This window comes from Anticarsia gemmatalis, chromosome 12 (genome assembly GCF_050436995.1).
Source record: "Anticarsia gemmatalis isolate Benzon Research Colony breed Stoneville strain chromosome 12, ilAntGemm2 primary, whole genome shotgun sequence".
Classification (NCBI taxonomy): Eukaryota; Metazoa; Arthropoda; class Insecta; order Lepidoptera; family Erebidae; genus Anticarsia; species Anticarsia gemmatalis.
The window spans coordinates 13262562-13288441 of NC_134756.1; the positions used below are offsets into that span (position 1 = coordinate 13262562).

The 25880-nt window shown below is 47.3% G+C and overlaps 2 protein-coding genes across 10 annotated transcripts; one reads left to right on the forward strand and one right to left on the reverse strand.

Moving 5' to 3' along the window:
- The first annotated feature begins 446 nt into the window (after positions 1 to 446).
- On the forward strand, positions 447 to 6425 carry Akt (AKT serine/threonine protein kinase). 2 transcript variants are annotated; one of them, XM_076120504.1, is made up of 6 exons: positions 447 to 1054; positions 3729 to 3882; positions 4632 to 5453; positions 5523 to 5678; positions 5794 to 5873; positions 6319 to 6425. In XM_076120504.1, exons 1-5 carry the CDS (start codon positions 762 to 764, stop codon positions 5857 to 5859), a joined length of 1491 nt encoding a protein of 496 aa, XP_075976619.1. In that variant the 5' UTR covers positions 447 to 761; the 3' UTR covers positions 5860 to 5873; positions 6319 to 6425. The 2 variants fall into 2 exon arrangements, with proteins under 2 accessions (XP_075976619.1, XP_075976618.1); XM_076120503.1 differs by having other exon boundaries at positions 451 to 1054; positions 5794 to 6425.
- On the reverse strand, positions 6084 to 24855 carry eag (potassium voltage-gated channel protein ether a go-go). 8 transcript variants are annotated; one of them, XM_076120500.1, is made up of 14 exons: positions 24609 to 24855; positions 13890 to 14033; positions 13565 to 13795; positions 13351 to 13482; positions 13127 to 13257; positions 11975 to 12370; positions 11463 to 11886; positions 9721 to 9920; positions 9374 to 9626; positions 9080 to 9291; positions 8531 to 9007; positions 8210 to 8446; positions 7929 to 8099; positions 6084 to 7856 (listed from the first exon to the last, which is right to left on the reverse strand). In XM_076120500.1, the coding sequence occupies exons 2-14, from the start codon at positions 13966 to 13968 to the stop codon at positions 7728 to 7730; spliced, it is 3072 nt and encodes a 1023-aa protein (XP_075976615.1). In that variant the 5' UTR covers positions 13969 to 14033; positions 24609 to 24855; the 3' UTR covers positions 6084 to 7727. The 8 variants fall into 8 exon arrangements, with proteins under 8 accessions (XP_075976615.1, XP_075976610.1, XP_075976617.1 ...); XM_076120495.1 differs by having other exon boundaries at positions 11975 to 12391; positions 13351 to 13485; XM_076120502.1 differs by having other exon boundaries at positions 13148 to 13257; positions 13565 to 13798.
- Between the last annotated feature and the right edge of the window lie 1025 nt (positions 24856 to 25880).

A 25880-nucleotide genomic window follows, 5' to 3' on the forward strand; every position in this document is an offset into this window, starting at 1 on the left:
TAGTAATAATAATAAAGTACATTGGATTCAACATTTAAATAAGTTAAAAAAGTATAGCTATACTAAAAGTATTAAATTAAAGCAATAAAATTCGTCGATTTATTTCAAACGTTTTATGTGTATTCTGCCATTATCGTAGTTGCCCTTAATTTTGTTGCTAAAGTTATTAGTTAGTATCACGGTAAAATCAACTAAAAAGTTATGTTAATTAGCACTAAGAATAATATTATCATATATTAATCAATCTATAGTCATAATATTAAAAAGAAAAAGAAAACATTAACATGTATTTTAATAGTAGCAGTTTCTAAACGTATCACATAATACACAGCGCTCCAAGTGGCAGACAATGGTACTAATTTGTCAAAATAGGTTATTACACGACTAGATGAAATGGAATATGTTAAAGTGTCGAATTAGTCGGATCTCTCTTTTTTTCCTGTGTTTTGTATTTAGTTTGACCTTTTCTTTCATTCACCAGACAGTGTTTGTGTAAATTGTCATATTAAGACCGCGAGGCTACGTACCTACGTAGTAACATCGCTTACGTTCATGTTTTTTGAGAAGAAAAACGTTGAAATCTGTACATTATTGTAATATCAATCGAGAAAATGTGCGGTGGCAGTGCGCCCGTGGTGATTCAATCCAGGTGAAACACGCGCGGCGACCGGGGACAGCGAAACGTGGTGCGTCCAGCACGAGCTAGCGGGTGCCGTAGTTTGTTATCAAACAGCGAGTAGCGAGCGCTGGCGGCGAGCACGATGGCGGAGGCGGCGCCCGGCAACATCGTCAAGGAGGGCTGGCTGCAGAAGCGCGGCGAGCACATCCGCAACTGGCGCGACCGCTACTTCATCCTGTTCGACAACGGCGACCTGGTCGGCTTCAAGACGCAGCCGGAGCGCAACAACTACCGCGACCCCCTCAACAAGTTCACAGTGCGCGACTGCCAGATCATGGCCGTGGACAAGCCGCGCCCCTACACCTTCACCATCCGCGGCCTGCAGTGGACCACCGTCATCGAGCGCAACTTCTCCGTCGACACCGAGAAAGAACGGTCAGTACCTTGTTCCTGCTACTGCCACCTACTGCCACCTACTGCCACCTACTAGCAGCTCTGTACGAGCAGCTAGCATGATAGCATCATGCATCAGGTCTCCACTTAACATTACAGTTATGGGTTTGTCCACTATGGAATTACCTCATATTTGTTTGTTTGGAATAAGGATGTTATGAATTTTTCCTGTTTAGATGGTTACTAATATTCTCTGTGTACGTTAGGTATATATTTGTTATTAATATGATTATTTCTGTCTCCTATTCCATTGTTACTTTTATGAAACATAATTATATTATATCCAATATATAGAGCATCAAACAGAACTACATAACAGATATGAATGCATGATGCGGTTTGGTTTAAATAACAAGCTGCTGAATTACAAAGCTAAATAAATTATGTAAAAAAACATTAGTATAAATTGTAAAAAGTATATAAACATAGGACATGTACTGATCATAGTTTGATCAATAACACAAACACAAAATAAACCTCTTGCAACAGTTAATATGTGACATACTTGTATGTTATACTAGCGTCAGTGTGGAGACTGTGTTGTGTAGTCACACACACACCGTGTACACTTGTCTCTCTATCACAGTTTGATTTTATAATATATATACATAACTAAAATGCTACCAAATTGGGCTTATTTATTTTGATTATCTGACACAAAATTATTAGATTTTTGTTTTTGACACAAATAGGTAATTCTTATTACACAGGGCATATGAGATTGAGATTTGATTATATTTGGTGATAATGTAATAATAGTATAGTGTTGCAGTGTGAGGCATCACACTGAGTCTGTGACTTTTCACACTGGTTGTCCTTGGGATTGATGAAGCATGAATCAGTGACTAAAATACACTAAGTGATATTTTGTGTTGAAACTCACGATCCTTGATTGAACTGCTGTGACATTGCTTTACCTTGCCCATGTTGTTCAACAGTTCAATACAACCAGGAGTGTCAGGATGATTCTAGAACACTAATAACAACCAAGTTGATTGAGACTAGTGATTATTCCTATATTCCTACTGCTACCACTCACACTACTGACCAGATAGACAGAGACGACACCTACTTAACATAACGATATTGAATGTGCTTGTTCAATAATGAACTTGACTTAATCTTGACTGCGTGTCTGTAAGTCAAGCAATCCCACTAAGGTTACTAAGAAGATCATTGCATTTGGTGCTATTTTTGCAGCCGGTAATGTGAGTGAATGCCTCACTGTGAAGTGTGAAGTATATGTGCATATGCACTGGGTACTGGTGAAATTGTACAGATAAAAAGATAACATACCTAACATCAATGAGCAGACTGCAGAGATGGTCAATAAGTCGTGTTAGTTTCATGGTAATTTATGGGTTTTTCATTTAGACTTAACCACTTGCATCCATTATAAAACTAGCCAAGTGCGAGTTGCAGTGAATTTATAAAAACATTAAAAAATATATATTAATTTTCCACTCCATTTCTTAGTATTTGTTGTTATATAGCATCATAGCAGTAGTATACCTAAAACAGTTTATTTCATCAGATGACAAAGACAGACAAATTTCATGAGATGCAGCCTGGTGACAGACAGACAGACAGACAGACAGACAGTCTCAGTCTCTAAAAGGGTGGTGTTTTCACCCTTAGAGTGTGTAACCCTAAAAAATATACTGACTATATACTCAAGTGTTGATTGTAATTTAAAGTTAGTTTTTTTGCCCCCTGCAATATAAAGAGGTATTGTTAGTTGCAGCTAAAAATAAGTCCTATGCCTAGCACACTGTACACTGAGCTGTAGCCTTTTTTGCATATGAATGTACTAGCTAGTTAATTAGTTGTATATTTTAAGGTTTTGTACCTAAACGGTAAAAACAGAACCCTTTTACTAGGACCCGCTGTCCACCAGGGACTGCCAGGGAGCAGAATGAAGTGTAGTTTGTAAGTAGTGTAGTGTTTGTAGCATTGCATTAACTTGTTCCATATTTATTCACTACAGCTCTGACTGTTTGAAGCAATGTCTCATGTTACGTGTTAGTGGGAAAAGGTTGACATTTCCCTTTGGTTAATTAAATGCCATGAGTAGCTCCAATAGAATATTATCCTACACACAAATGACATTGTTATTATTAAATAGGTACTCATATATTTGCACTGGTTTGTTCACATGCCATTCTGAATAAAAAGTAACATATTATTAGGGTTATTTGTGATCTCCTGTTAAATCAATATTATTTCCAAGTGTCTGCTCTGTGGCGCGGTCTGTCGTGCATCCGCCTGCTGACGGCCACGACGACGGGTTCGAATCCCAGGTCGGACAATTGTTATTGGTCTTTTTCTATTTCGTATTAGATTATTGTCAATAGTACTCCGGAGATTGTAATGTTCCCGGTTTATGGTATTACACTCTCCCTCTATTACATGAGACTAACATTGTTAAAAGCGAAGCGCGGGTAACTTCATATACCTACTTTCGGGTCTAACAGACGTGATTTTAAGTATTTATTATTTGCAAAAATATTATATTTAATGCGCTTATTATGTCCTCAGCTTTGTAAAATGAAATGTTAGAATAGATATAGGTATAAAGTAAGAATACTACAATTGATTTGACAACATTTAATTAGATGCAATATTGTAAAGTAATAGCGTCCATGTATGATTGTAGCGAGGAGTGGGTGGCGGCCATCCGCTACGTGTCGCTGCAGCTGAGCGCGGGCGGCACGAGCGCGGGCGGCGGCGGCGCGCTGCCCGAGCCCGACGACCGCGAGGACCGCGACATGGCGCAGCTCGGCACCAGCTTCAGGGACCCGCGCCGCATCGTCAGTATATTACTCCTATACTACATCTCTTATAATTACCCTCACCACGTCGACACCAAATCGACACCACATCGACAGCGCATCCACTACTTTGCACTGGTATAATTTACTATTACGGCGCGTAGTCACATTGACGCGGTGACAGTTTCGTCGTTGTCATATATTTATTTTCCTATAATATGTGATACTTCCCTAGAATCATTTAAGAGAAAGGATATTTGCTAATGGATAAAGTATGAAGTATTCGCATCGGTAAAGCTGTTGTTGTTGTGATATTTCGGCAAACAGGAAAACTGCATGCGTTAGTCACCTCGCCTCGTTTACTTACTGTACTTACTGACACATGCACACGTTGTACACATGCGCGCTGGGGTAAAGCGATAATGTATGAATCTTTTTAATTTTTTTAACGACATAGCGATACAATCTATCATCACGCTACGACGAATAGGAGCAGAGTACCAGTAAAAATGTTACAAAAACGGTTAAAAATTTCACCCATTCTCTCTAATGTGATGCAAGCGAAGTTACGCGGGTTAGCTAGTACGAAATAATATTTGTTTATCTTGATGTCTTGAGGTGCCCTTACACAATTGAAAAGTTTGAGCACTACAGTCCTCTTTGAACAATGTTACAAAAGTGTTTGGGACCTTGAGGATATTATATTATACTATCGAATATTAAGTATTGTTGTGGTATCAGAGCTATGTCGTCCCCCAAGTAGTGCAAGTACCGCCGCGTGCTTTCAGACGCTGGAGAAGTTCGAGTTCGTCAAGGTGCTGGGCAAGGGCACGTTCGGCAAGGTGGTGCTGTCCCGCGAGAAGGGCACGGGCAAGCTGTACGCCATGAAGATCCTCAAGAAGAACCTGATCATCCAGAAGGACGAGGTGGCGCACACCATCACGGAGAACCGCGTGCTGAAGAAGACCAACCACCCGTTCCTGACGGCGCTGCGCTACTCGTTCCAGACGTCGGACCGCGTGTGCTTCGTCATGGAGTACGCCAACGGCGGCGAGCTGTTCTTCCACCTGTCGCGCGAGCGCTCCTTCAGCGAGGAGCGCACGCGCTTCTACGGCGCCGAGATCGTGTCGGCGCTGGGCTACCTGCACGCCGAGGGGATCATCTACCGCGACCTCAAGCTGGAGAACCTGCTGCTCGACAAGGACGGCCACATCAAGATCGCCGACTTCGGCCTGTGCAAGGTCAACATCACGTACGGCCGCACCACCAAGACCTTCTGCGGCACGCCCGAGTACCTGGCGCCCGAGGTGCTCGAGGACACGGACTACGGGCCCGCCGTGGACTGGTGGGGCACGGGCGTGGTCATGTACGAGATGGCCTGCGGCCGCCTGCCCTTCTACAACCGCGACCACGAGGTGCTGTTCTCGCTCATCCTCAGCGAGGAGGTGCGCTTCCCGCGGGCCCTGTCGCCGTCCTGCCGCGGCCTGCTGTCGGGCCTGCTCACCAAGGAGCCCGCCAACCGCCTCGGCGCCGGGCCCGACGACGCCCACGAGATCATGAACCACCCCTTCTTCGCCTCCATCAACTGGAACGACCTGCTCGCCAAGAAGGTAGGTGACCGCCGCCGCCGCCCGCGCCGCCGGCAGCGGGGGCGGTACTGACCCGACTCTGTGTCGCAGATCCCGCCGCCGTTCAAGCCGCAGGTGGAGTCGGAGACGGACACGCGCTACTTCGACTCGGAGTTCACGGGCGAGTCCGTGGAGCTCACGCCGCCCGAGAACGACTCCAACCTGGCGCGCATTCAGGAGGAGCAGTTCCCGCAGTTCTCATACCAGGTGCGTACCGATTCTATCTATCGTTTCCGTTGCGATTCTCTCGACCGATACAAAGTCGGTAACCCTCTCTATAAAGCCAACGGTAGCGCGTATGTAACTGTGTGTGTGTGTGCAGGACATCTGCTCGTCGGCGCAGTCGGCGCTGTCGCACCACTCGGCGCTGGCCGACAAGCGCCAGTAGCGGCCGCGCGCCACGTACGTACACGCCCCGCACCCCCTCCGCCCCGCCCGGGCGGGTTCGAGTCCCGCCTTCTGTCTCGTCGCAGCTCGAGGTGAGCTCGAGGTCGGTGTCGCCCCGGGAGCGCCTCGCCTCGCAGGTCCGAGGGGTCCCGGCGCGGTCGCGCCGATGCCCGAGTCCGATTCGGGACCGGAGAGGAAACGTCGGGGGAGGGAAATAAAAAACGATTTAAAATTACAGTAATAATATTGTATTCGGTTAAAGTAATACAAATAGCCTGAATAGTCGGAAACTGTCATATTTCACAAATGATACGACAGACGAGAGAGCGAGCGCTCCTCGCCGCCGACGTGCTCACAAGGCACTGTGTGGGCGCGGCGCGCGGCGCCACGTGTCGCGAGGCTCGTGTCGCTCGCGTCGCGTCGCTCGCGTCGTGTCGTGACGTGTCGTGTCGTGTCGCAGGTGGCGGCACGTCGCGCCGGGCGCCGCGCCACGCTCCGAGAGCCGCTCGGCGCCGCCGCTCATGTATTTCCTTTTGTATATATTATTAAACGTTAGGATTAAAGCGACCTACTTGTTTTATTTGTACCTGCACCTCGAACCCTCCGACCCGCCGCTTCGATGTAGTCGTATTCGTGTGAGAATAGAACGTCGTTTGAACGATTACACTCTCAAGTAAAATATCATGTTATCACAGATTTAGTTATGATTATGATTTCTACTGACAATGAATGTTACTCTGTACCTAAATATCGGTACATATTATATATAACTGGTAGACTGTTCATTGATGTGGATTTTGTGCAGTCGGATCGCAATAATACATTGTTCGTATTTTTTTCCATTATGTCCCTAGCTGAAAATAGGTCTGACGAGTCCAATACTCTTGAACATCTACCAGACGTTTAAATATAAAAAAAGCTTAACATCGCATTTGTTGCAATGAAGAAAAAAGTATTTGGGTGTTGGTATTACATTTGATTGATTTACAATATTATATACTTAGATGTCAGGATCAATGAAAATGTTACAAGCAGGTCAATGTACCTAGGCTAAGTATTATTTACAATGAAATATACCGAGCAGTCGCAAGTGACGCGCGGTGAGCCGGGCGGCGCCGGGCGTGGGAGCTCGCATGGACACTGTCGACTATGCGTAAGTAGATATAGAACATCTCGGATAAACTTTAAAAACGTTAACAACGAATAACTATACAAGAGGCGCTTCGGACGGTCGTGTCGGTGTGGTCGCGTCCTGCGAGCACTCGCTCCGTCACGCGGATATGTCGGTACATACTGTGCATGTGCACTCACTCGCCTCACGTCTACACCTACTGCGTGGCACCGACAAGGTGGCTTGTCGTGCTAGCGTATAAAACTGCGACGTACAAAACGATACAGGGCGAGCGCCATCGTGCAACGATCCTCCCCTCACTGGTGCACTCCCGCACTCGTCGCTCGCACTACGTCCCGATAGCACCTACTGCGAAGACGGCATCATTGCAGAACAGTGCTCCTTGCTAGTGTCCAGAAGATATAGCAATCATATAAAAATATTTGGTCGTCCACGTGTCATCTGTTAGAGTGAAAACGAACGGTGGAAAATATTGCTTTTTCAAAACGTTAATTTTAGACGTAACTTATCTTAGTAATATACGATTCTTTACAAATTCGTTACTTTAGCCCGTCGAAAGTGTAGCGAAGTCGTCGGCGTGGCCCGCCGAGGTCGCGTGCTCGGTGCGCGGTAGTCCATAAGCGTGATCGCAGCGTGTCTACTCGCGTCACTACGTGCTACGTTCAGCTAGCTATGTACAGAGTGCAGGCGGCGGGCGCCCGGCGCTAGTCCCGCGCCGCGCCGGGCGCCGCCGCGCGCTACACGAACTCGCGCCGCCGCGCCGCCGCCGAGCCGCTCCCCGCGCCCCCCGCGCCCGCGCCCGGGCTGCCCGGCGCCTCGCCCGGCGTCGTGGCGGGCGGCGTGGGCGCCGCGCCCTTGCTCCGCGCCTGCGGACAGAGGAGAGGGGTGAGCGGGGCGTGTGCGGGCGCCGCGCGGGCCGCGCCCGGTCCGACGGGTACCTTCGAGCGCCGCTTCCTGGCGAGCGTGGCGGCCGCGTCCGCGGTGACGGAACGCGGCGCGTCGTCGGCGGGCGTGGCGGCCGCGTGCTGCGCCGCACCGCCGCCCGCCTCCCCCGGCTCGGCGCCGAGCCGCGTCGCCAGCATCGTCAGCAGCTCCTCCACGCGTCCGAGCTGAAAACGTTCGAGGGATCGGGTGAAGATCTAAGTGTAACGTGCGTCTACCGATACGTCGCGCCGTCGATGTCCGTCGGGTCCCCGGAGCCGCGCGCACAGGCGAGTACCTTCTGCTGCAGTCTCTGCACCTCGTTGCGCACGTCGCGGCGCAGCTCGGCCAGCGCGGCGTCGTGCGTGGACACGGCGGGCGCGGGGGCGGGGGCCGGCGCGGGGGCGGGCGCCGGCGCCGGTGCTGGCGCGGGGGCCGGGCGCCTCTCCTCCAGCTCTTCCTCGATGGTGTCTTGTCGAGCGCTGGCGCCGCCCACGCTCAGCGCGCTCGCCGAGCGACCCTTCGCGAAAGATGCCTGCGCAAGAATTGCGGTTAGGCGACTAGAATTTTATGTAAATATATTAAAGCGACTCGTGAGTATTGCGAATTCGTTGTTTACCTTCAGCATTAGTGCGGCCGCGGAGGGGGCCGAAGGAGCGGGCGTCGCGGTCGCGGGCGTGGCTTCCGTGGACGCTGCGGACGCCACGGGACGGTCTCGCGCGCTCAGGCTCCGAGTGAAGGCGCCGCGCGCCGGCTCCGCGCCGGTCGCGTCCAGGGAGCCCGTCGCTAGTAGCCGCCCCCATTTGCCGCGGGCGGCGCTGGCGGCGGGCGGCGGGGCGGCCGCGGGCGCGGCGGGTGTGGCGCCGGCCGTCGTCGCCGAGTCCCCGCGCTCGGGGTCGGGCCCGGCGCCAGCGGCGGCGGCCCCGCCGGGCGCCGCCGAGGCGCGGGCGGGCGCGGGGCCGGGCGCGGCGGCCACGCTGCGCTCGCGGCGGAAACGCGAGAAGATCTTCCGCACGAGGTGGTCCTGCGCTTGCTCCAGCTGAGGCTCTCGTTTGCGTCGTTCCATGAGCTCGCGCTCGCGCCGCACGTCTGCCACCTGTGACGTCACACAGTCGAGGATCAGAGCGGATCGAGGGCGGGGACGCGTTCGTCTCGACGCGGGCCTCACCTTGCGAAAGATAAGTCTGTGGCGCAAGTTGTAGGTGAGCGTTAGATTTCGCGCGAAGCTGTTGGCGAAGGCCTGGTAGAAATCGAGCACCTCGAGCAGGCGGTCGCGCTTGATGGTGTGCAGGTCGCAGTACGTGAGAGCACGCACGTTCGCCGCCGATTGTCCGACGGCGCTGTCCTTCCAGAAAGAGTCGCCGAACACGTCTCCTTTGCCTGGAACATATAGAGGCGCGTGGATGCGTCGTCGCAGCCGCGAGGAGGGTGGGGGCGAGGGCGGGGGCGGGGCGACACTCACCGAGGATGGCGACGACCTCGTCGTCCTGGATGACCTCCAGGCTGCCGGTGACGATGAAGCACAGCGAGTCGATGGACTCGCCCGTGTGGTACAGCAGGTCGCCGGGCGCCGAGTGCGACATCTGGAAGTGCATGGCGAGGGCGCGCAGGCACCCGTCCGACGCGAGCCGGAACGCAGGGTGCTCGTTGAACACTTTACGGTTGAGGTGGACACAGATGTCCGCCTTCATGTCTTTGGGGCAGTAGTTGAGCACCTGCAGCGCGAGCGAGCGTGTGAGTGTCACTGAGTGTGCGGTGAGCGTGTGCGGTGACTGGCGGCGAGGGAGGGGGCGGGGAGGGGGCACCCACCTTGTCGGTGTCGAGCCCCTTGGTCATGGCCCACGTGGAGACGACGTAGTCCATGACGCGCTCGCTCAGCGCCTTGGGCACCTCGTGCAGCTTCATGAACTCGCGCACGTTGTTCAGCATGTCGTGGTACTTGGCGGTGGCCGACGTCATTTGCTGGATGATGGTGGTGACGTGTCCGAATATCGTCGCGTACAGCAGGGCTGGCAACATCACAAGGCTGGCCGGTGAGCGGCGCGAGCTGCCCTCGCCGCTCGACCGGCGCTCGCACTCGCGCTCACGATTATACTTTAAGTACCATGACATTATGTATTTACTCTTAGCTCGTAGCGTCGCCTAGTCGCCTAATCGCCTAGTCGCCTGAGTACTTAACTGAACTAACTTATTAAAACTACTAGGGGTTTCCCCTTTTACGTGAAACGTCTTCAGAATGCTAAATAATAATATTGAACATCAGATTAACTCAAAATATTGGTCTCTGGGGATGTTTACTAAAATCGACTCTACGGTAGAGAAACAGAGCGCGCGTGTAAGTATCTATTTACCCAGCACAGGCAGTACCGCACCAGTGAACAGTGAACACCTCTGTTATTGTCCATTGATATACATAATTAGGTATAATAAAAGTTCACATCATTATGTCGAGGATTATATTCTCGACGCCGACGGAACAAAATTCATTTAAAACTTTCAAAGACGTTTCACGCAAAGCTATACCCATTAAATACTTGCTTCTAGCCCTTTATGTATGTTACATATTACGTTAATGACGTAGGACGAGTATTGTTTAAATACGACATGGATACTCAACAACTAAGTGGTAGGTAATCAAAGCGTATACTTAGTAATAATAATTCCTCCCAATAGTGTCGACTCCGATAGCTCTCTACGCAACATGACAATGTGGTCGCTAGCTGTGGTCGGTAGCACACCGCTGTGACTGGCTGTGAGCTGACACTATCACACTACTCGAGCTCTCGAGCTCTCGAGCTCTCGAGCCGACTACTGCGAGCGACGTTTGAGGGGCGTGTACGTACACACGTAACATAACCGGATTGTTTCACATTGGCTGTGAGGTATACTTGATGATATAACGTACCTAATGTATGTAGTGGGAGCTATCCACGATCAACTAATTACTCACATCGACATCGACAACGACAACGACAATGACACGCACGCGCACACACACACATACACATACACACAAAACGCGGTGGCCACACTCACACATATTAGGTACTGAGCTTATTACCCACATCCTTTTGTTCGGGCCGAAGGTTAACAAAACATTATATTTGTATCCTATACTGTGAGTTTCACGGGAGTCACGGGAGCTAACAACTACGAGTATGTTGGAGACATCAGACACGTGTAGGTGTGTTGTGAGCACTTGTGACTTGTGAGTACGTGAGCACCAAACAACCGCGGGACGTACACGAGCCTCGGGACCACACAGGTGACACACGCCAACGACGCTTCGTGGGCTTGCACTGGGACTACTGGGACTACTGGGAGTACTGGGACAGGTAGGGGAGGGAGCGGGCCGGGGGCGGGGGCGGTCACACAAACGGTACATGGGGGATCACGCTAGCGCCTAGTGATGGCACACACAGCACACGTGTCGTGGCGGGACGGGGGAGGGCGGGACAGAGGGTGAAGGGGAGGTGGGGCGCGGCCCCCGTCGCAGAGGCTGCGAGGGGGGTCGCGCCGTGCTCCGGCTAATAAGAGAAGAATTCCGGCACCTGCCACGATCATCATGCAGATGGTGAAGATCTTCTCGTTATCGGTCTCGGCGGCGACGTTGCCGAAGCCCACGGAGGTCATGCAGGTCATGGTGAAGTAGAGCGCGGTCACGTACATGGTCTTGCGCGAGGGCCCGTTCACAAGCTCGGGCCCATCCGACTCGTTGGACCACACGTACGAGTACGGGCTTTGTGTGACGTTGGCCAACTTCCACAGCCACGAGTACTGCAGACCGGAGTCGGCGTCGGAGCGGCCGATGCTGTACCACACGCAGGCGAGCCAGTGCGCCACCAGCATGTAGAAGCACAGCAGCAGGATGAGCATGGCGGCGCCGTACTCCAGGTAGCGGTCGAGCTTGCGCACCACGCGGCCCAGCCGCAGCAGCCGGACCACCTTCAGCGCGCTGAACAGGCTGCCGATGCCCTGCGACACACGCCACACACGCGTCGTCAGACTCTGCTCACACTGCTCGCACCCGGCTCACACCACTACCGCGCGTGCTACTACTCACGTCCTCGTCGTGGTCGAACGCGTTGAACACGTCGTAGGGCAGGCACGAGAGCAGGTCGATCAGGAACCACGACTTGAAGTAGTTCTTGCGGATGACCTTGGGGTCGCTCACCACCTCGCCGCCGGGGCCCACGAACGTCGTGTGGAAGTTGAGCACGATGTCGATGAAGAACACCACGTCCACGATGGAGTCGATGACGAGCAGCGACACGTCCTCGCTGGTCTTGTTCTTGAAGGCGACGTTGTAGGGCACCATGATGGCGGTGTAGAAGGTGAGGCACAGGATGATCCAGTCCCAGATGGCCTTGAAGGCGCAGTAGTGCAGCAGGATGTGCGGCGGCGTCTTGGGCGCCTCCTGGCGGTACTGCGGCAGCACGTCGCCCGACAGCGACATCACCTGCGACACACGCGCGCCGAGCTGTACACAGTGCACGGACACATGTCACACGCGCGCCGACCCACCACTCGTCCTTCTGTCTACTACTGATACTGCTGCTGCACGCTACACACGCGTACAGAATACAGCAGAGTACAACAGTATACAATACACTGTGCGGTGCTTCGGTGCGCATGCACACAAACCAAACTAGCTAACGTGCTCCCACTTACCTCGTCTACTTCACACCTGTGCATAATTGCAACTTTGACATAAGCTTTGTGTTACGTAAGCAATGGTATTTGCTGGAAAACTCTCTCCACTTTAACTGTAAGAAACATGCATGCCTGTACTATAAGGGCACAAGTTGATTTGCCCAGCGCTTTGCCAGAAGGAGCCCCCATTAAAGACTAGGTACCACAAATCATGCATCGAGCCAACAGAATTTAACTGATTGTCGTACTATAGGTACCTGCGTATCATTATATTTTTTTACAGTGGATTTTTGTACAACGTATTTAGTTAAATATCATCTGCATCGAATTGGAATACTTACCGAAGAACAATATCACCAACGATCTACTGGATAAAACTGTCAAGTAGGCGTATTAATTATTAAAGAGAGTAAGTATAGCGTAGCGAGTAGCGACACTCGTCGAGTCGTTCACTGAGCGTGGAAACTTGAGAAGCGTCGATGTGATTGTGTCACGTGAACGAGGCGCGAGCGACAGAGAGCCAGAGTGTATAGTAAGAGAGAAGAAGAGCGTGCGTGTTTACATGGTGTGCGGGAGTACTGACATGCGCCAGGTGGCTCTGCCGCTGCGGCTCCTTGAGCGCGGGCAGCGCCGACACCAGCACCGAGCGCGAGCGCGTCACCGAGCGCGCCAGCTTCGCGAACTTGGACAGACCTGCGACCACACACGACACACGATCACTCCACTCAGCACGTCTCAGCACATCTCATGGCGCACGGGTCTCTCGGCGCTCGAGCAGGGACTCACCTCCCTTGGGGTCGTCGGCGTCGATGGGCTGCTTGAGGGCGGTGATGTCGCGGAACGTGAGCAGGAAGAGCACCACCAGCTCGCGCTCATTGCGGATCGGCGCCACGTGCACCAGCAGCCACAGCGGCGTGCCTGCTTGCGGAACAGACGAGCGTCCGTCAGTCGGGGCCGAGTCGAGGCGGGCGCCGGCGGCCGCGTGTATATATATACGTACGGTTCTTCTTGTAGAGCAGGATCTCGAACTGGTCGGCGAGGTGGTGGTCGAGCGCGCGGTCCACGCGCTCCACCGCCTCCTTCTCCGTGAGCTCGCCGTACATCCAGGTGCAGCGGCACGACTTCTGCATCACCTCGGCGCGGTTGTAGCCGCTCATCTTGCAGAACGTCTCGTTGCAGTACACGATCGGGTAGTCCACGATCTGCGCGTTCGCCAGCAGGAAGCTGCTGTCTGCTGCACACAAACCACCACGCCGTTATATTATATACCCACTGTGTGTCTGTGTGTGTGTGTGTGCGTGTGTGTGTCGCGGGCGCGCACTCACGCTGCGAGGAGGAGCGGCGGATGATGTTCTCGAGGAAGGTGTTCTGCGGGGCGACGAGCCCCCGGCGGCCGCCCGGCATGCCGCCGCGCGCCGCTAGCGCCGCATGCGCCGCCGCACAGCCGAGCTACGATCACATGCCTCCGCCTACCTGTGTATTATAAGCACTTTCAATAACTAAATACCTTTACCTGTGTAACACTTAGCAATCATCATGCCTATATATGCATTCAGTCTGAGCGCGTTAACAACTCAATACAGGACATTGACCTTTCCGTCCTAACTGCGTCGACGGTGGTTTGCAACTTTACGTCACAATTTCTTTTCTATTTGTTTCGGAGTGCATTTTTTAAATAACAACTCGACCAGTGCTGTACCAGTGAGAGCTCGAATTATTCCAAAATTGTTGAGGCTCCTGGAGGATTCATTATTTTTATTTATATGTATCATGGTTTGTTGGTTTTTTTTGCATTTATTTAACGGGTTTAATCACTTAGTGATTATATCAACCAATGTCAACAATTAATGTCCTGTTTTGTGTTGTTAAGGCGCACAGACTATAATACCTATGGAGTTTTCTTAGTAGTCCGCTCAAAAAAGCAAGTGTAGAGTGCGTGAGCGGGATCCTGAGCATTTTCTTCAGAAATTGGTTCAAGATGCTTAGAGGATAAACATACTAAAAATCCCCGCCTCTAGGGGGGCACCGGAGTGGGGAGAGGGGGTTAAAGTTCCCATTTTTTAGTTTTAAAGTGTTCGTAACAAAAGTTGTAGACAATTTTGTCATCTTTCATTATGTAGAAGACACTTTTTCTCTACGACGAACCGTTTGAAAGATATGAGTGAAAAACTAAAAAATGGGAACTTTAACCCCCTCCCCCCACTCCGGCGCCCCCCTAGAGGCGGGGATTTTTAGTATGTTTATCGTCTAAGCATCCTGAACCAATTTCTGAAGAAATTGCTTAGGATCCCTCACACGCACTCTACACCCGCTTTTGGAGTTTTCTGTGAGCGGACTATAGAGTATAGCTTTTAAATAATAAACACACATAATAGACATATAGTTAGGTAACGTCAAACAAATCGCGCACAAGTGGCCGTCCTTCATTCCATTTGAACCCGACACGTCTGCGCGGCCGTCGCATGCACTGCCGGTGGGCCACAGAAGCCCGCTATCTGCCGGATTAATACTTATTTTGATAAAAACTTTAACTAATCGCGAAAATGGGACAGATGCGTATCAAGTCTGTGAAATGAGGGCTCCGGGGATGTAATTGTTTTTTCAAAAAGTTGTAAATATTAAAGTTGAGTGGAGGGTCAGCGCCCAGTGGGCGGCGCGGGCGCGCTGCACGGGGCGGGAGGCAGCGGCATCCATTGATAATGAGCCTCATTCCCCAACATGCAATAGATAGCCAGTGATAGCCGCCTCCTCTGTTCTCAACTCTATCTGCACTTAACTCACTGCGAGTGCTCGTAAAGAAACCTTCAAATATACACGCAATTAATAAATCAGAACTTTGGCTTACATTCTTTTGCAGTTTGTGCCGATTTCTGTTGATGTTCAGTTCAAAAGAATGTAAAATGTTTCAGAAGAATCATGTGTGAGAGTCTTATAGTAGCAGATACCTATTCAAAAATTACAGTTGAATGCATGGTACTCCTAGTTCCTTGTTAGATAAAATCTGAGATAACCTGTTGACTGTTATCAACAAGATCCGAGTGGATCGCTAAGAAGGTACCTACCCCTACTGATCGTAGAAGCGGGATGATGACTTAAAGAATTGTGAAATCAATGCATATGTTACTGTAAAAGCCCGAACAGTGGTAAATCCTAAGATTTTCCGGTAAAACCTAAGGTTTACCAAGTCTCAATGGTAAAAGTCCGAACAATCTGGGGGCACGGAAGTGCCCCCGCAAGTCGAGCAAAAAAAAGCGGCACGGCCGTAACATCCTTTTCTCGAAGCAATTCGGGCTATTTTTGACACCCCTATAATTTCGTTGTGGATAAAACAAGAAGCCTGGATTTTCAGCAACTAATCAGTCATTGTATAAACACGGTATATTTAAAATTTCAGTCAATTTGAACCAGTGGTTTAAAAATTACAACTTGTTAAAGTTTTGAATTTTGTCACTCACTGATTCACTGACTCACTGACTCACCGATCATCAAAAGTCTAAGGTACTTCTAGCAGACTTAGAAGCTTAAAATTTTGAATACAAATAGGGTTTAGTGTCTTAATCATGGGAAAAATTTAATATTTTCTAATTTCGGTCCAGTTTTCTAAATACACCAACTGCAACTATAACTTTGTAATCCCATATAAATGTATAAGATTACAAGGTTACATTTGCAGTTAATGAATTATTATTACTGTAGAAAATAAAATAAATAGGTGTAACGGGAGGGGGTATAGGGTGGGTAAGGGTGTTTAGCCCATAAAATTGAACAACATTTCCATAGGAAAATATGTTGAATTATGAAAAAAAAAATGTCTTTCCATACAAATTGGACTTATGTTCGCTCTACAAAAAGAAGTGAGATGCCATCAAAAACATTCTGTAAAAACCTCAAGTCTCGCCGTAAAAAGTTGTGAGATCTGTATAATACCAAGTCGTTTAATCTATTTAGTCTCTACTTAAAGGAACTTCTGTCTTAAGTTATTACGTATGTTATTATCATGCCAATTTAAAAAAAAATACCTTTAAAACAAATAGATCGACTTGGTCATCGCAAGAAAACACAAATTCGCCATAAACATTTCGGGACCATTAACTTCTTGTCGTGCTGTTTAGTGTGGTACATTCTAATAATCAAATCATGCGATGGCCAGGTCGGTCTATTTGTTTTAGAGGTACTTTTTTTAAAATTGGCATGATAATAACATACGTAATAACTTAAGACAGAAGTTCCTTTAAGTAGAGACTAAATAGATTAAACGACTTGGTATTATACAGATCTCACAACTTTTTACGGCGAGACTTGAGGTTTTTACAGAATGTTTTTGATGGCATTCTTTTATTTCGAACTTTTACCACTATTTCACTTGATAGATCTTAGGATTTACATAATCACACGGTAAAAACTGTTAAAGTCAAATCATAACGTGTTATAAAGAAGGAATTTTGGGCAAATCGACATGGGCAGGTTAGGTAAGAAGGCTGAGGTGGGAGCGAGCGAAGCGAAGCTCCCACCTTAGCCTTCGTGGTTCTTTTTTTTTATACCGCGAAGCGGGGCTCCTCCTTCTGGTTGGTATTCATCAAGTGAATAGAGGTAAAAGTTCGAAATAAAAGTATTGTTCGGAGTTTTACTATTGAGAGTTGGTAAATCTTAGGTTTTACCGGAAAATCTTAGGATTTACCACTGTTCGGGCTTTTACAGTAACACATACAACCAAAACGGAGGCTCGGACGTTACCATGCCATCCTTCTCTCCAAGTAGGTAGGTAGGTACTACACAATCTAATTTAATATAGGTACTTATATCTAATTACTGTGGAAATATTGTGTTCTCATGCAATGATTAGGTATTATAATCAATATTCGAATCGATGTTAATCGATTTTTTTACAAGGCAGTAAAAACAAGGAACGCCTTTTGGTGAGAGACGGTTATTTCTTTTTGCTAATAAAAAGTTAATTTGTTTGTAACTAGTGTATTTGTGCTTGTTTATAAGGTTTTTTTTTTACATAAATTGTTAGTCAGTGTCCCGTACAAATAAAATCAGTTATAGTCATAACTGTGTGAGTGGGCTGGTGTCCGCGTGAACCGTGAGATATGAATAGTTATGATGAGCGTGTGGCCGCGGTCGGCGCTACAGTACCCGCCGTACGCCGCGGTACCTGTCACTATTAAAGTTACCGATAGTTAGCTACCTAACATTTAACTGCACACATTTTCTGTAATCACACTACCTGGCTTGCTACATTATCGTAGTTCACGTAGTTATATAGGTAGGTAGGGTAAAGCACCCAGTAGTCAGCCTTTTAGTGAAAATGTCAATTTGATTTAGCCATATTTTTATCATTTACAACTAGATGTTAAATCATTAGTCATTGTATGAAAGGTAATTTATTAAACTTTAAAAAAAAATTAACAAAATATCATATTCATAAGATTATTATGGAAAAAATCCGCATTAAACAAAATATGGCACTTTTTACCAGTAGTCAGCCCCATGTCGCCACTAGTCAGCCATGTCTTACCCAGTAGTCAGCCTCTTATTTACTCAATACAAATATTCTATTTTAAATATATTTTTATTGAAATCTCCAGGAAATGAAGCACATTTGCAATACAATTTATATATCCATTCCACACGCAAAAAGAGGGGTGTTATAAGGTTCGACGTGTCTGTCTGTGTGTCTGTCTGTCTATGGCATCACAACTCCCGAAAGGATGCAGTGATTTCAGTTTAGTTTTATTTTATTAATTAAAGGTGACTTATGTGCGAGTGTTTTTAGACATGTTTGATGAAAATCGGTGGAGCCGTTTAAAAGTTGTGGGGGGTTAAAGTGGGGAGATTAACCGAGTGTCTGCAAATTTACTCGGACGGGGTCTCAAATGGCTTCGCATGCTGAGAAAGTTGGTGGTGGGAAAGTTAGAATGGCTTAACCTAACCACCAACCTATAAAAAGTATGAAATAAATAAATATATTGTGAAATCGGGGGTTTTCAAGATTTAAAGTTATAGTTATTAGCACTTAGGTAATTGATTTCTAAATGTTTTCTAGTTAATCTTTCTTCACATGGTTCACAGCGATAAAAGTTTATTTTCTGTTCCTTTATTCCTTCTGTTTCTCAACTCTCCCCACTCTACAAAAGATGCTCTCTTCTATAAAAATATTTTAGCTTTTTGATGTGTTGATACATAAGTCAATGGTAGGCTAGGAAATGATAGAAGTAGGATAGGAAGTTATGATAGAAGTAACTGGTATCATTCCTTTCTTTTCTCATTTCCCAAAGTTCCTTCGTGTTTCGGAAGGCATGGTAAATTGAAAGTCCCGGCGGGCATATTCAAGGATCTCTGGCAATCGTTGCCATTAGTCAGAAGCTTGAAAATCTGATAACCAGTCTTATCATAAGACTACCATAATGGTAGTCGTGGTAGAGCCCAGGTAACTGGGTTGTGGAGGTCATATAGGCAGTTGCTCCATGTAAAACACTGGTATTCAGCTGTATCCGGTGAAACTGGAAGCTGATTCCAGCATATCGTGACCAGTTTCTTAGGGCAGTCATTTGTTTTTGGGAGTGCACTAAGTCTAGCTTAATGGTACGGGCCATTTTTGAGACTATTAAACGATTTCGGACTTGTAGTGTCATAATAATGTGTGAAATGCCAAGTACTCGACTCGTTTCCATGATTTTCATAACAGTTTTGATCGCCAGCACAGCACATGACAATTATTCCTCTTTATACAGATCTTTTGGTTTTTTTGATATGATACTATTCGAGAACAAGTAACTAAGTTTTGTGCCAATATAGCCGTCCACAAATTTGAACCTTTATGAAAGGATTTAAGACCTAATTTCATTTAGCAAAACTGACGGCCGACTATGGGATATGTAGGTCTAATGGTCGGCCTCATGAAATTCACTGACCTTATATGCGGCCGACTACTAGTAAAATACTATTTTTGTCTTAGAAGAGTTTAGCTCAACGCAATAGTTAAATTGAGAACTATTCGCCCTGTTAATTTCAACCACATATATGAGAATTGCAAAAAAAGCAGTAGTCAGCCACTCATGGCCGATTACTGGATCAACCTCATAATTTGGAAACCCAATAGTCGGCCACGTTAATTTATAATACAAAAGACAAATAAAACGCCTGCAATGCATGATTTTATCGAAGATTAACTATTAAATACTAGCATAAAATATCAATTCGTTCCATATTACATCAAATTCATTGAAAAACATGCCAAGACACGAATCCTTAACAAAAAAATAGCAATGGCGACGTTTTTGGCCATGTCTTTGATGGCAGTTCATAATAATGAGTATAACACGTTAACCTGCCATGCTATCGAATCGTAATTGTGCATATTAGTCAATAAGAATATACAGATTCGATTAATGATTATTTTATTGGTCTTTACTATTTTCGACACTAATTATATGGATATAAAGCCTGTAAAGGCTGACTACTGGTTGGGGGCCGACTACCGGGGGTTTTACCCTATATTGTATGTTTACCTCTCAATCCTGTCCCGTCTAGTGGAACAAGTGTACTACTCGTGGCAGGTTCTACGGAATACGCTCCGACACACTCAACAGTGTTGCTTAGTAACTGGCTAGACTAGGTACCTACTTGTCTATTAAAATTATCAACAACCAACGGATCTGTTATAAACCAACGTACGGTTATACCTATATACCTACAATCTACATATACTACATTACTACTTACATTGTACCTAAATAGGTATTCAAATCGAGTTCGAACGGACTCAAGTTCTGCACCAGTTATCGAAGTAGGGAGGTACCTAGTACCTACATACCTACGTTACTCCTAAAATTGCCTTATTTTATAAATAGGTACCTAATTGTAAATGTAGGGACATAAATAAATTGAAAGTAAACAAGAGAACCACTCGAAAGCGTGTGTAGAGTTGACGCACGAGTCCGCACGACGAATACGACGACTACCAAACAAAGTATCGATTTGTTTTATTACAAACATTAAGCGAGCGGCGAGCGCTGACTGCGCTCTCATGACCCACACAGTAGGTGCCACACTCGCTACCATGCAGTGCGAGTGGCAACTTATGTGTCTCTACTGCGAAGTGACTACTGCCTCTAGCACCGCCCGGCCCGTGACCGCGCGTCGCCTCGCTGTCAGTCGCTGTCATCGACACCCCTCGTCATCACCTACTATTGCGATGTATGTATGTAGTATGTACAGCAATAAGTCAGAGTGTCAACTTGTGTCTGTATGTTTTCCATCTATTTACTACTAACAACAATGTCCTTCCCGATGCGGCTACGGCGGTCAGTTTCATTGAAACTGGCCAACGATGCAGGACTTTGTTTATAGTGTCCAAGTGTGTGCACAATACACAGGTACACTCACTATTCTTTGCTCTCATAACCCGGTGGGACGGATAACCGACACGATCAATTGTGTTGTGATTTACTACTACTACGTATTAGGTAATATTTATGGCAAGCAAAGAAAAGACGCACTTATATAACAAATGTTTCTCAATTGCCTATTTTATAGAAAAGTTTATTTGAATTCATAGTATTGGCCTATTTTTAATTTCTATCTAAGTAGTTAGTTCATTCAAAAAGCAAGTGTAGAGTGCGTGAGCAGGATCCTAAGTAATTTCTTCAGAAATTCTTTTTCTTCAGAAATAGAGAAAAAGTGTCTTCTATACATATAATGAAAGATAATAAAATTTTCAGCGTTCTGGTATTATACCTGGTTCTCAAATATGGGCCTGAAAATGCGGCGAAATGTTTTTCAGCGTGGCCCGCCGATAACCACATACCTACTTAATTAAAATCCAAAATTTCAAGTCTGTAGGTCATTTAGTTCCAAAGTTAAGCGAAAGCAAAGTTTCGCATTTATAGGTATGACTCTCACTCACTCATGATCTGAAAAACATTCATTTTAACTATTTCGGAGCGTGATGCTCAAAAACTGATGAGAATTTCGATAAAGTATTCGTAACAAAAGTTGTAGACATTTTATTATCTTTAATTATGTAGAAGACACTTTTTCTCTACGATGAATCGTTTTAAAGATATTTGTGAAATTCTAACAAATGGGAAATGTCCTGTAATAATTGCATACTGATTTCGTTGAATATTGCATACTTAATATAATATTATGAAACAAAATAATATTATTAAGAACTTGTTGCCTACATAGGTACCTACCATTTTTAGCAAATAAATATTCTTATTCTATGCCACAGTGAAATGCTTTCTAATAATAAAGACATAGTGGAACTGTTCAATAGATCACAAGGTACGCCAAGTAGTTGGGTGCGAAGTGCGTATATCTCTACTGGCTTGCGATTGTAAGTATTGTAACTATGTACCTACTTATATGAAAACTTGAAATACATGCGCGTATACATAGCTTGGCACGTCGCCTACGGGCCACGACGATCACGAGCCCTACTAAGTGCTAGTGATCGATCGCTGACAAATGTATAATTGTTAAATAAAAGCGATGTACCTAATCCTGCGACTAGTTCGGTGAGACGGTGACTTCATACAAGCAGCCTATACGAGGTATGCGATAAGTGCACCTGCCGTCGAACTGCCAACAGTGACGGACACCGCGCTCTCTGCACTGAGTGGCTCGCTAGTAGGTACTTGCTACTTGTTAATAGTCGCGCAATCACCGACACACAAACACATAAAGCATTCCATATACCTGAAGATAACCCACCCACCCACGTATGACTAATTGGGAGAAAAATTAGATACAGGTAGTAATTGTAAATTAAACTGCTTGTAATGACTTATAGCTACCCACGGAATGTATCTAGGTACCTACTTGCCTAATGTCAGGGTTCATCCCTAAATGTTAAACGTACATTTTAGTTTCCAGTACAGATACACACTCGGCGGGCACTTGCCGCTCTTGGACGACAGTCAGCTGACAGACACATGCATGACTACACTGAGTAGAGCATCGACTGCTGTGTGATGGTAAGGATCGCTTATATGAGAAGGATCCTACTGGTTACTACCTTCCCAATTTATGAGTGCGAAAGTTTGGACGTCGGGAACGATGTTTTTACTGGATTAAAAGCATATTCAGAACTGTAAAACTACTTGACCAAAATTAATTAGCGACCTACTTACTATAATTTAACGAAAACTATACTTAGCTATACATTTTGTTACATTTTACCATGATTTAATTATTTCCAAGCTTATTTTGAATGACATTTGAACTTTCAAAACCATATTTTATTAGCGAATTTGTTGTCTAAAATCTATTTAGACACATACTAGCTTCGGAGGGCACGTAAAAAGTCGGTCCCGGTTGTTGTCAATTAAAATGACAGTCGTTAAGCCACGTCAAAGGCCTTTCGGACGGCTTGAACAACTTCGACACTAGGTTTACCACTAATCATACGATTAGTAGTAGTAGTAGCTATCGAACATCGAAATCGTAACGAAACTTAGGAAACATAGTAGACCTACAGCTGGTAGTCCTGGGAATATCACTGCCTGTGAAGACCGTGTGATGAGCATGATGTTACGTGAGTGGCAAACGTCGATGATATCATATAACATGGCTTAACACATAGTCGCGACCTAGTACCTAAAAGCTACAATGCTGATACCTAATAACGATTTTTCAAGAATACTTTTGTCCTGTAGATAGAGCTAGTAATTAGCAAGTACCTAGTCACTATCTCACTGTATAGCTGCTGGTTATACCTAATCATAAGATCACCTGACTCGTTACAATATAATAATAACGTATGTGATATGAACTGTCTGACCCAGCAGAGGTCAGCTGCAGTTCCTCACGCTACTGTGTTGTGTCATGCTTGTATGGCTTGTAAGTACCTACCGTTGTTTTGTACCGCTCCCTACATTTTTATACCGCAAACAAATTGGTCAAAGAGCAGCTAACTAACTAACTCGCTTGTAGGAATTGGATGGAGACGGTAAGTAGCTGGGTCCCGGGATTCGAGCGGCTCCTGCACTCGCCAGTTCACCCGCTGTATCGATCTGTGCTTCAGGCACTTGACTGTCGAGCTGTAGGCGCTGTAGCTACATGTCCCGCAGCGCGTTCATGCTCCTACACGCACCATCCACTTAGCACTATCCGACTCCTCCCTGATTTCACTCCGCTAGTGCCAACAAACGAATCGTGCTACCTTGTAACTGTGTGTTCTGCAGTGTGTCTCTTACTCGTTTTTCATGACTTTATTTATTTGCACAGTCGATTATAGCCCCGTTACCATTGTACAGTGGTAATACAAAACATATTGATTAGTTGCGTGCTCGCAAGGGCGTAGTTATACGTAGCTAGATACATTTCATTCATCATGCAGTTACAGCTACGCGTTGTTTTGTATTCCATTTGCTTAAGGTATGTAGGTGGTCGCACATATTATAGGCCTGCTTTAATGTTTGACATCTCCGTAAAAATACTTAGGTGGTCCCTACCTATCATATTAATACATAACATGTATTTGGTTTATTATTTTTAAAATGTCACAGGCTAGCGATAACCATAATGCAGGTAACACGTGTACTTGGAGCCTTATATAAACAGCGGCGATGTTGAGATCGACGTCTCGTCGGGACGACGGGAGCGATGTGAGGAAAGTAGAGCAACAAACAACTCGTTGCAGTTTGGTCGAGGGCGAGCGGCTCGCGCTCAGATCGATATTAGTGTTTACGTATTAGCTCCACTAGGGGTGAACAGCCAGCGGAGTGGAGCGCGGCGCGGCGCTGCTCGCTGCAGCTCGGTGCACCGTCGCTGAGCGCGCCGCGCGAGCCTGGCCTCCTCCTCGCCTTATAATCCACTTATTGGACTAGAGAAGCGCCGTCCTCCGGCGAATCCAATCTGGCATCGCTCGATAATACCTACTCACGGCGAAATCGACACCGTGCTGACCGCGCTCGCCACTCGTCACCACACTCGATCGAGCCCGAGTGGAGGCGCTCGACGAGCCACCGCAGGCCGGCTCGAGCGTCACAGACGTCGGTCAGCCGGCGGCAGACCGCGCGGCGTCCGCCGACCTACCTAACTCCTCCGCGGCACATCGGAGACACGAGCGCACTGACGAGCTTCCAGTCGTGGCTGCGACGCTCCCTCACCGCTAACACTGATCGTCCGCTAGATCGGAACCGAACGGCTGACGCCGAGCTCCGGGAGCATATTTGTCGAGTGGGTTCCGTACGTGGAGCGCTCGGGGCCGGCGGTCGAGCGCGGAGACTCGCGTTGCACCCGGTGGTCGCGCGGTCGAGCGGTGGCGCGGCGCGGCACTGACTGCGGCGGGCGCGGGCGGCGGCGGGCGGCGGCGCCCCGCGGCCCAGCGCACGCGCGAGCGGCCCGCGCGCCCCGCGCATGTGTCCCGCTGGTCCCACGCTGTGACCGATGTACCGCCGTTAATTCGTGTCACCGACTCCGGAGGAGCGCACGTGGTGCTCGTCTGCCGGAGCGGTGTTTACACGAGGAGCGGCTCTCGTCGCCGAGTTGTCGCAGACTCCTCCCAGGTATCACGAGTATGCGTGTCTTGCGGCGATGCTTCAACTCTTTTTAAATAAATAACAATATTCCGCTTAAGTCATCGAGGAATCACACCAACAATAAAGAGAGAAACGTTCGTTGCAGGAGTCAGTGAATAACTTAAACGTGAGCACTCCGTCTCAGGCTAACTCTGTTGTAATGCAGCCGTTCGCAGTGCGTCTGTTGTAACCAAGCCACACTAGACTACTTCGCGGAAGAAATAGTAAACAACCGTCGTCTCTTAGGCTGAAATCTGAATCTGATCGCTATGTCGGTGTGATTTGATTTGCAATTATTTTATTTCATACTCAACACATGTCCACATGGACAGCGATAGGTTGTCATAAGCACTATGAGCTGGTGACCAGCCTGCGACCATTACCTACAGCGTTTAGCTGTATAAGATAGGTAGGTACTGCCGTTATAACATAAAAACTCCGGGTCACTGCAGGGAAGAAGGAACTGAATGATCTTCCAAAAAAAATAATGTGTTATATAGGTATATACCTATGTATAAAATAATATGATGTTTAATAGGCTTGAAGCACTAATTATCTCTGGATTTGGTAGGTAACGTTGTGGTAGAGTTTCAGTGCTGAGCCTATAATGTATAGGACACTATTAGTAGGCATGAGATGCGGTTCGGGAGATATAGGTAATAATTTTAGTAGCCAAAATTGCCAGCAATCAGTTAGCTTGCAGAATTAGAAGGGAGGCCCGTGGGCTTCTCGTGTGGAGCCTCAAAGAGGCGAGGTGCAGGTGGAGGGCACTGGAGAGGTTTT

Excerpts from the sequence above, each read along its gene's own strand:
- eag (XM_076120494.1), bottom strand. The coding sequence starts at position 13,968 with ATGCCGGGCGGCCGCCGGGGGCTCGTCGCCCCGCAGAACACCTTCCTC. Across the intron at positions 13,799-13,889 it reads CCGCCGCTCCTCCTCGCAGC|CAGACAGCAGCTTCCTGCTG; the intron begins GTGAGTGCGCGC and ends GTTTGTGTGCAG. Across the intron at positions 9,921-11,462 it reads CTGCATGATGATCGTGGCAG|CCCTGCTGTACGCGACGATA; the intron begins GTGCCGGAATTC and ends TGATGTTGCCAG.
- Akt (XM_076120504.1), top strand. The coding sequence starts at position 762 with ATGGCGGAGGCGGCGCCCGGCAACATCGTCAAGGAGGGCTGGCTGCAG. Across the intron at positions 3,883-4,631 it reads TCAGGGACCCGCGCCGCATC|ACGCTGGAGAAGTTCGAGTT; the intron begins GTCAGTATATTA and ends GCGTGCTTTCAG. Across the intron at positions 5,679-5,793 it reads TCCCGCAGTTCTCATACCAG|GACATCTGCTCGTCGGCGCA; the intron begins GTGCGTACCGAT and ends GTGTGTGTGCAG.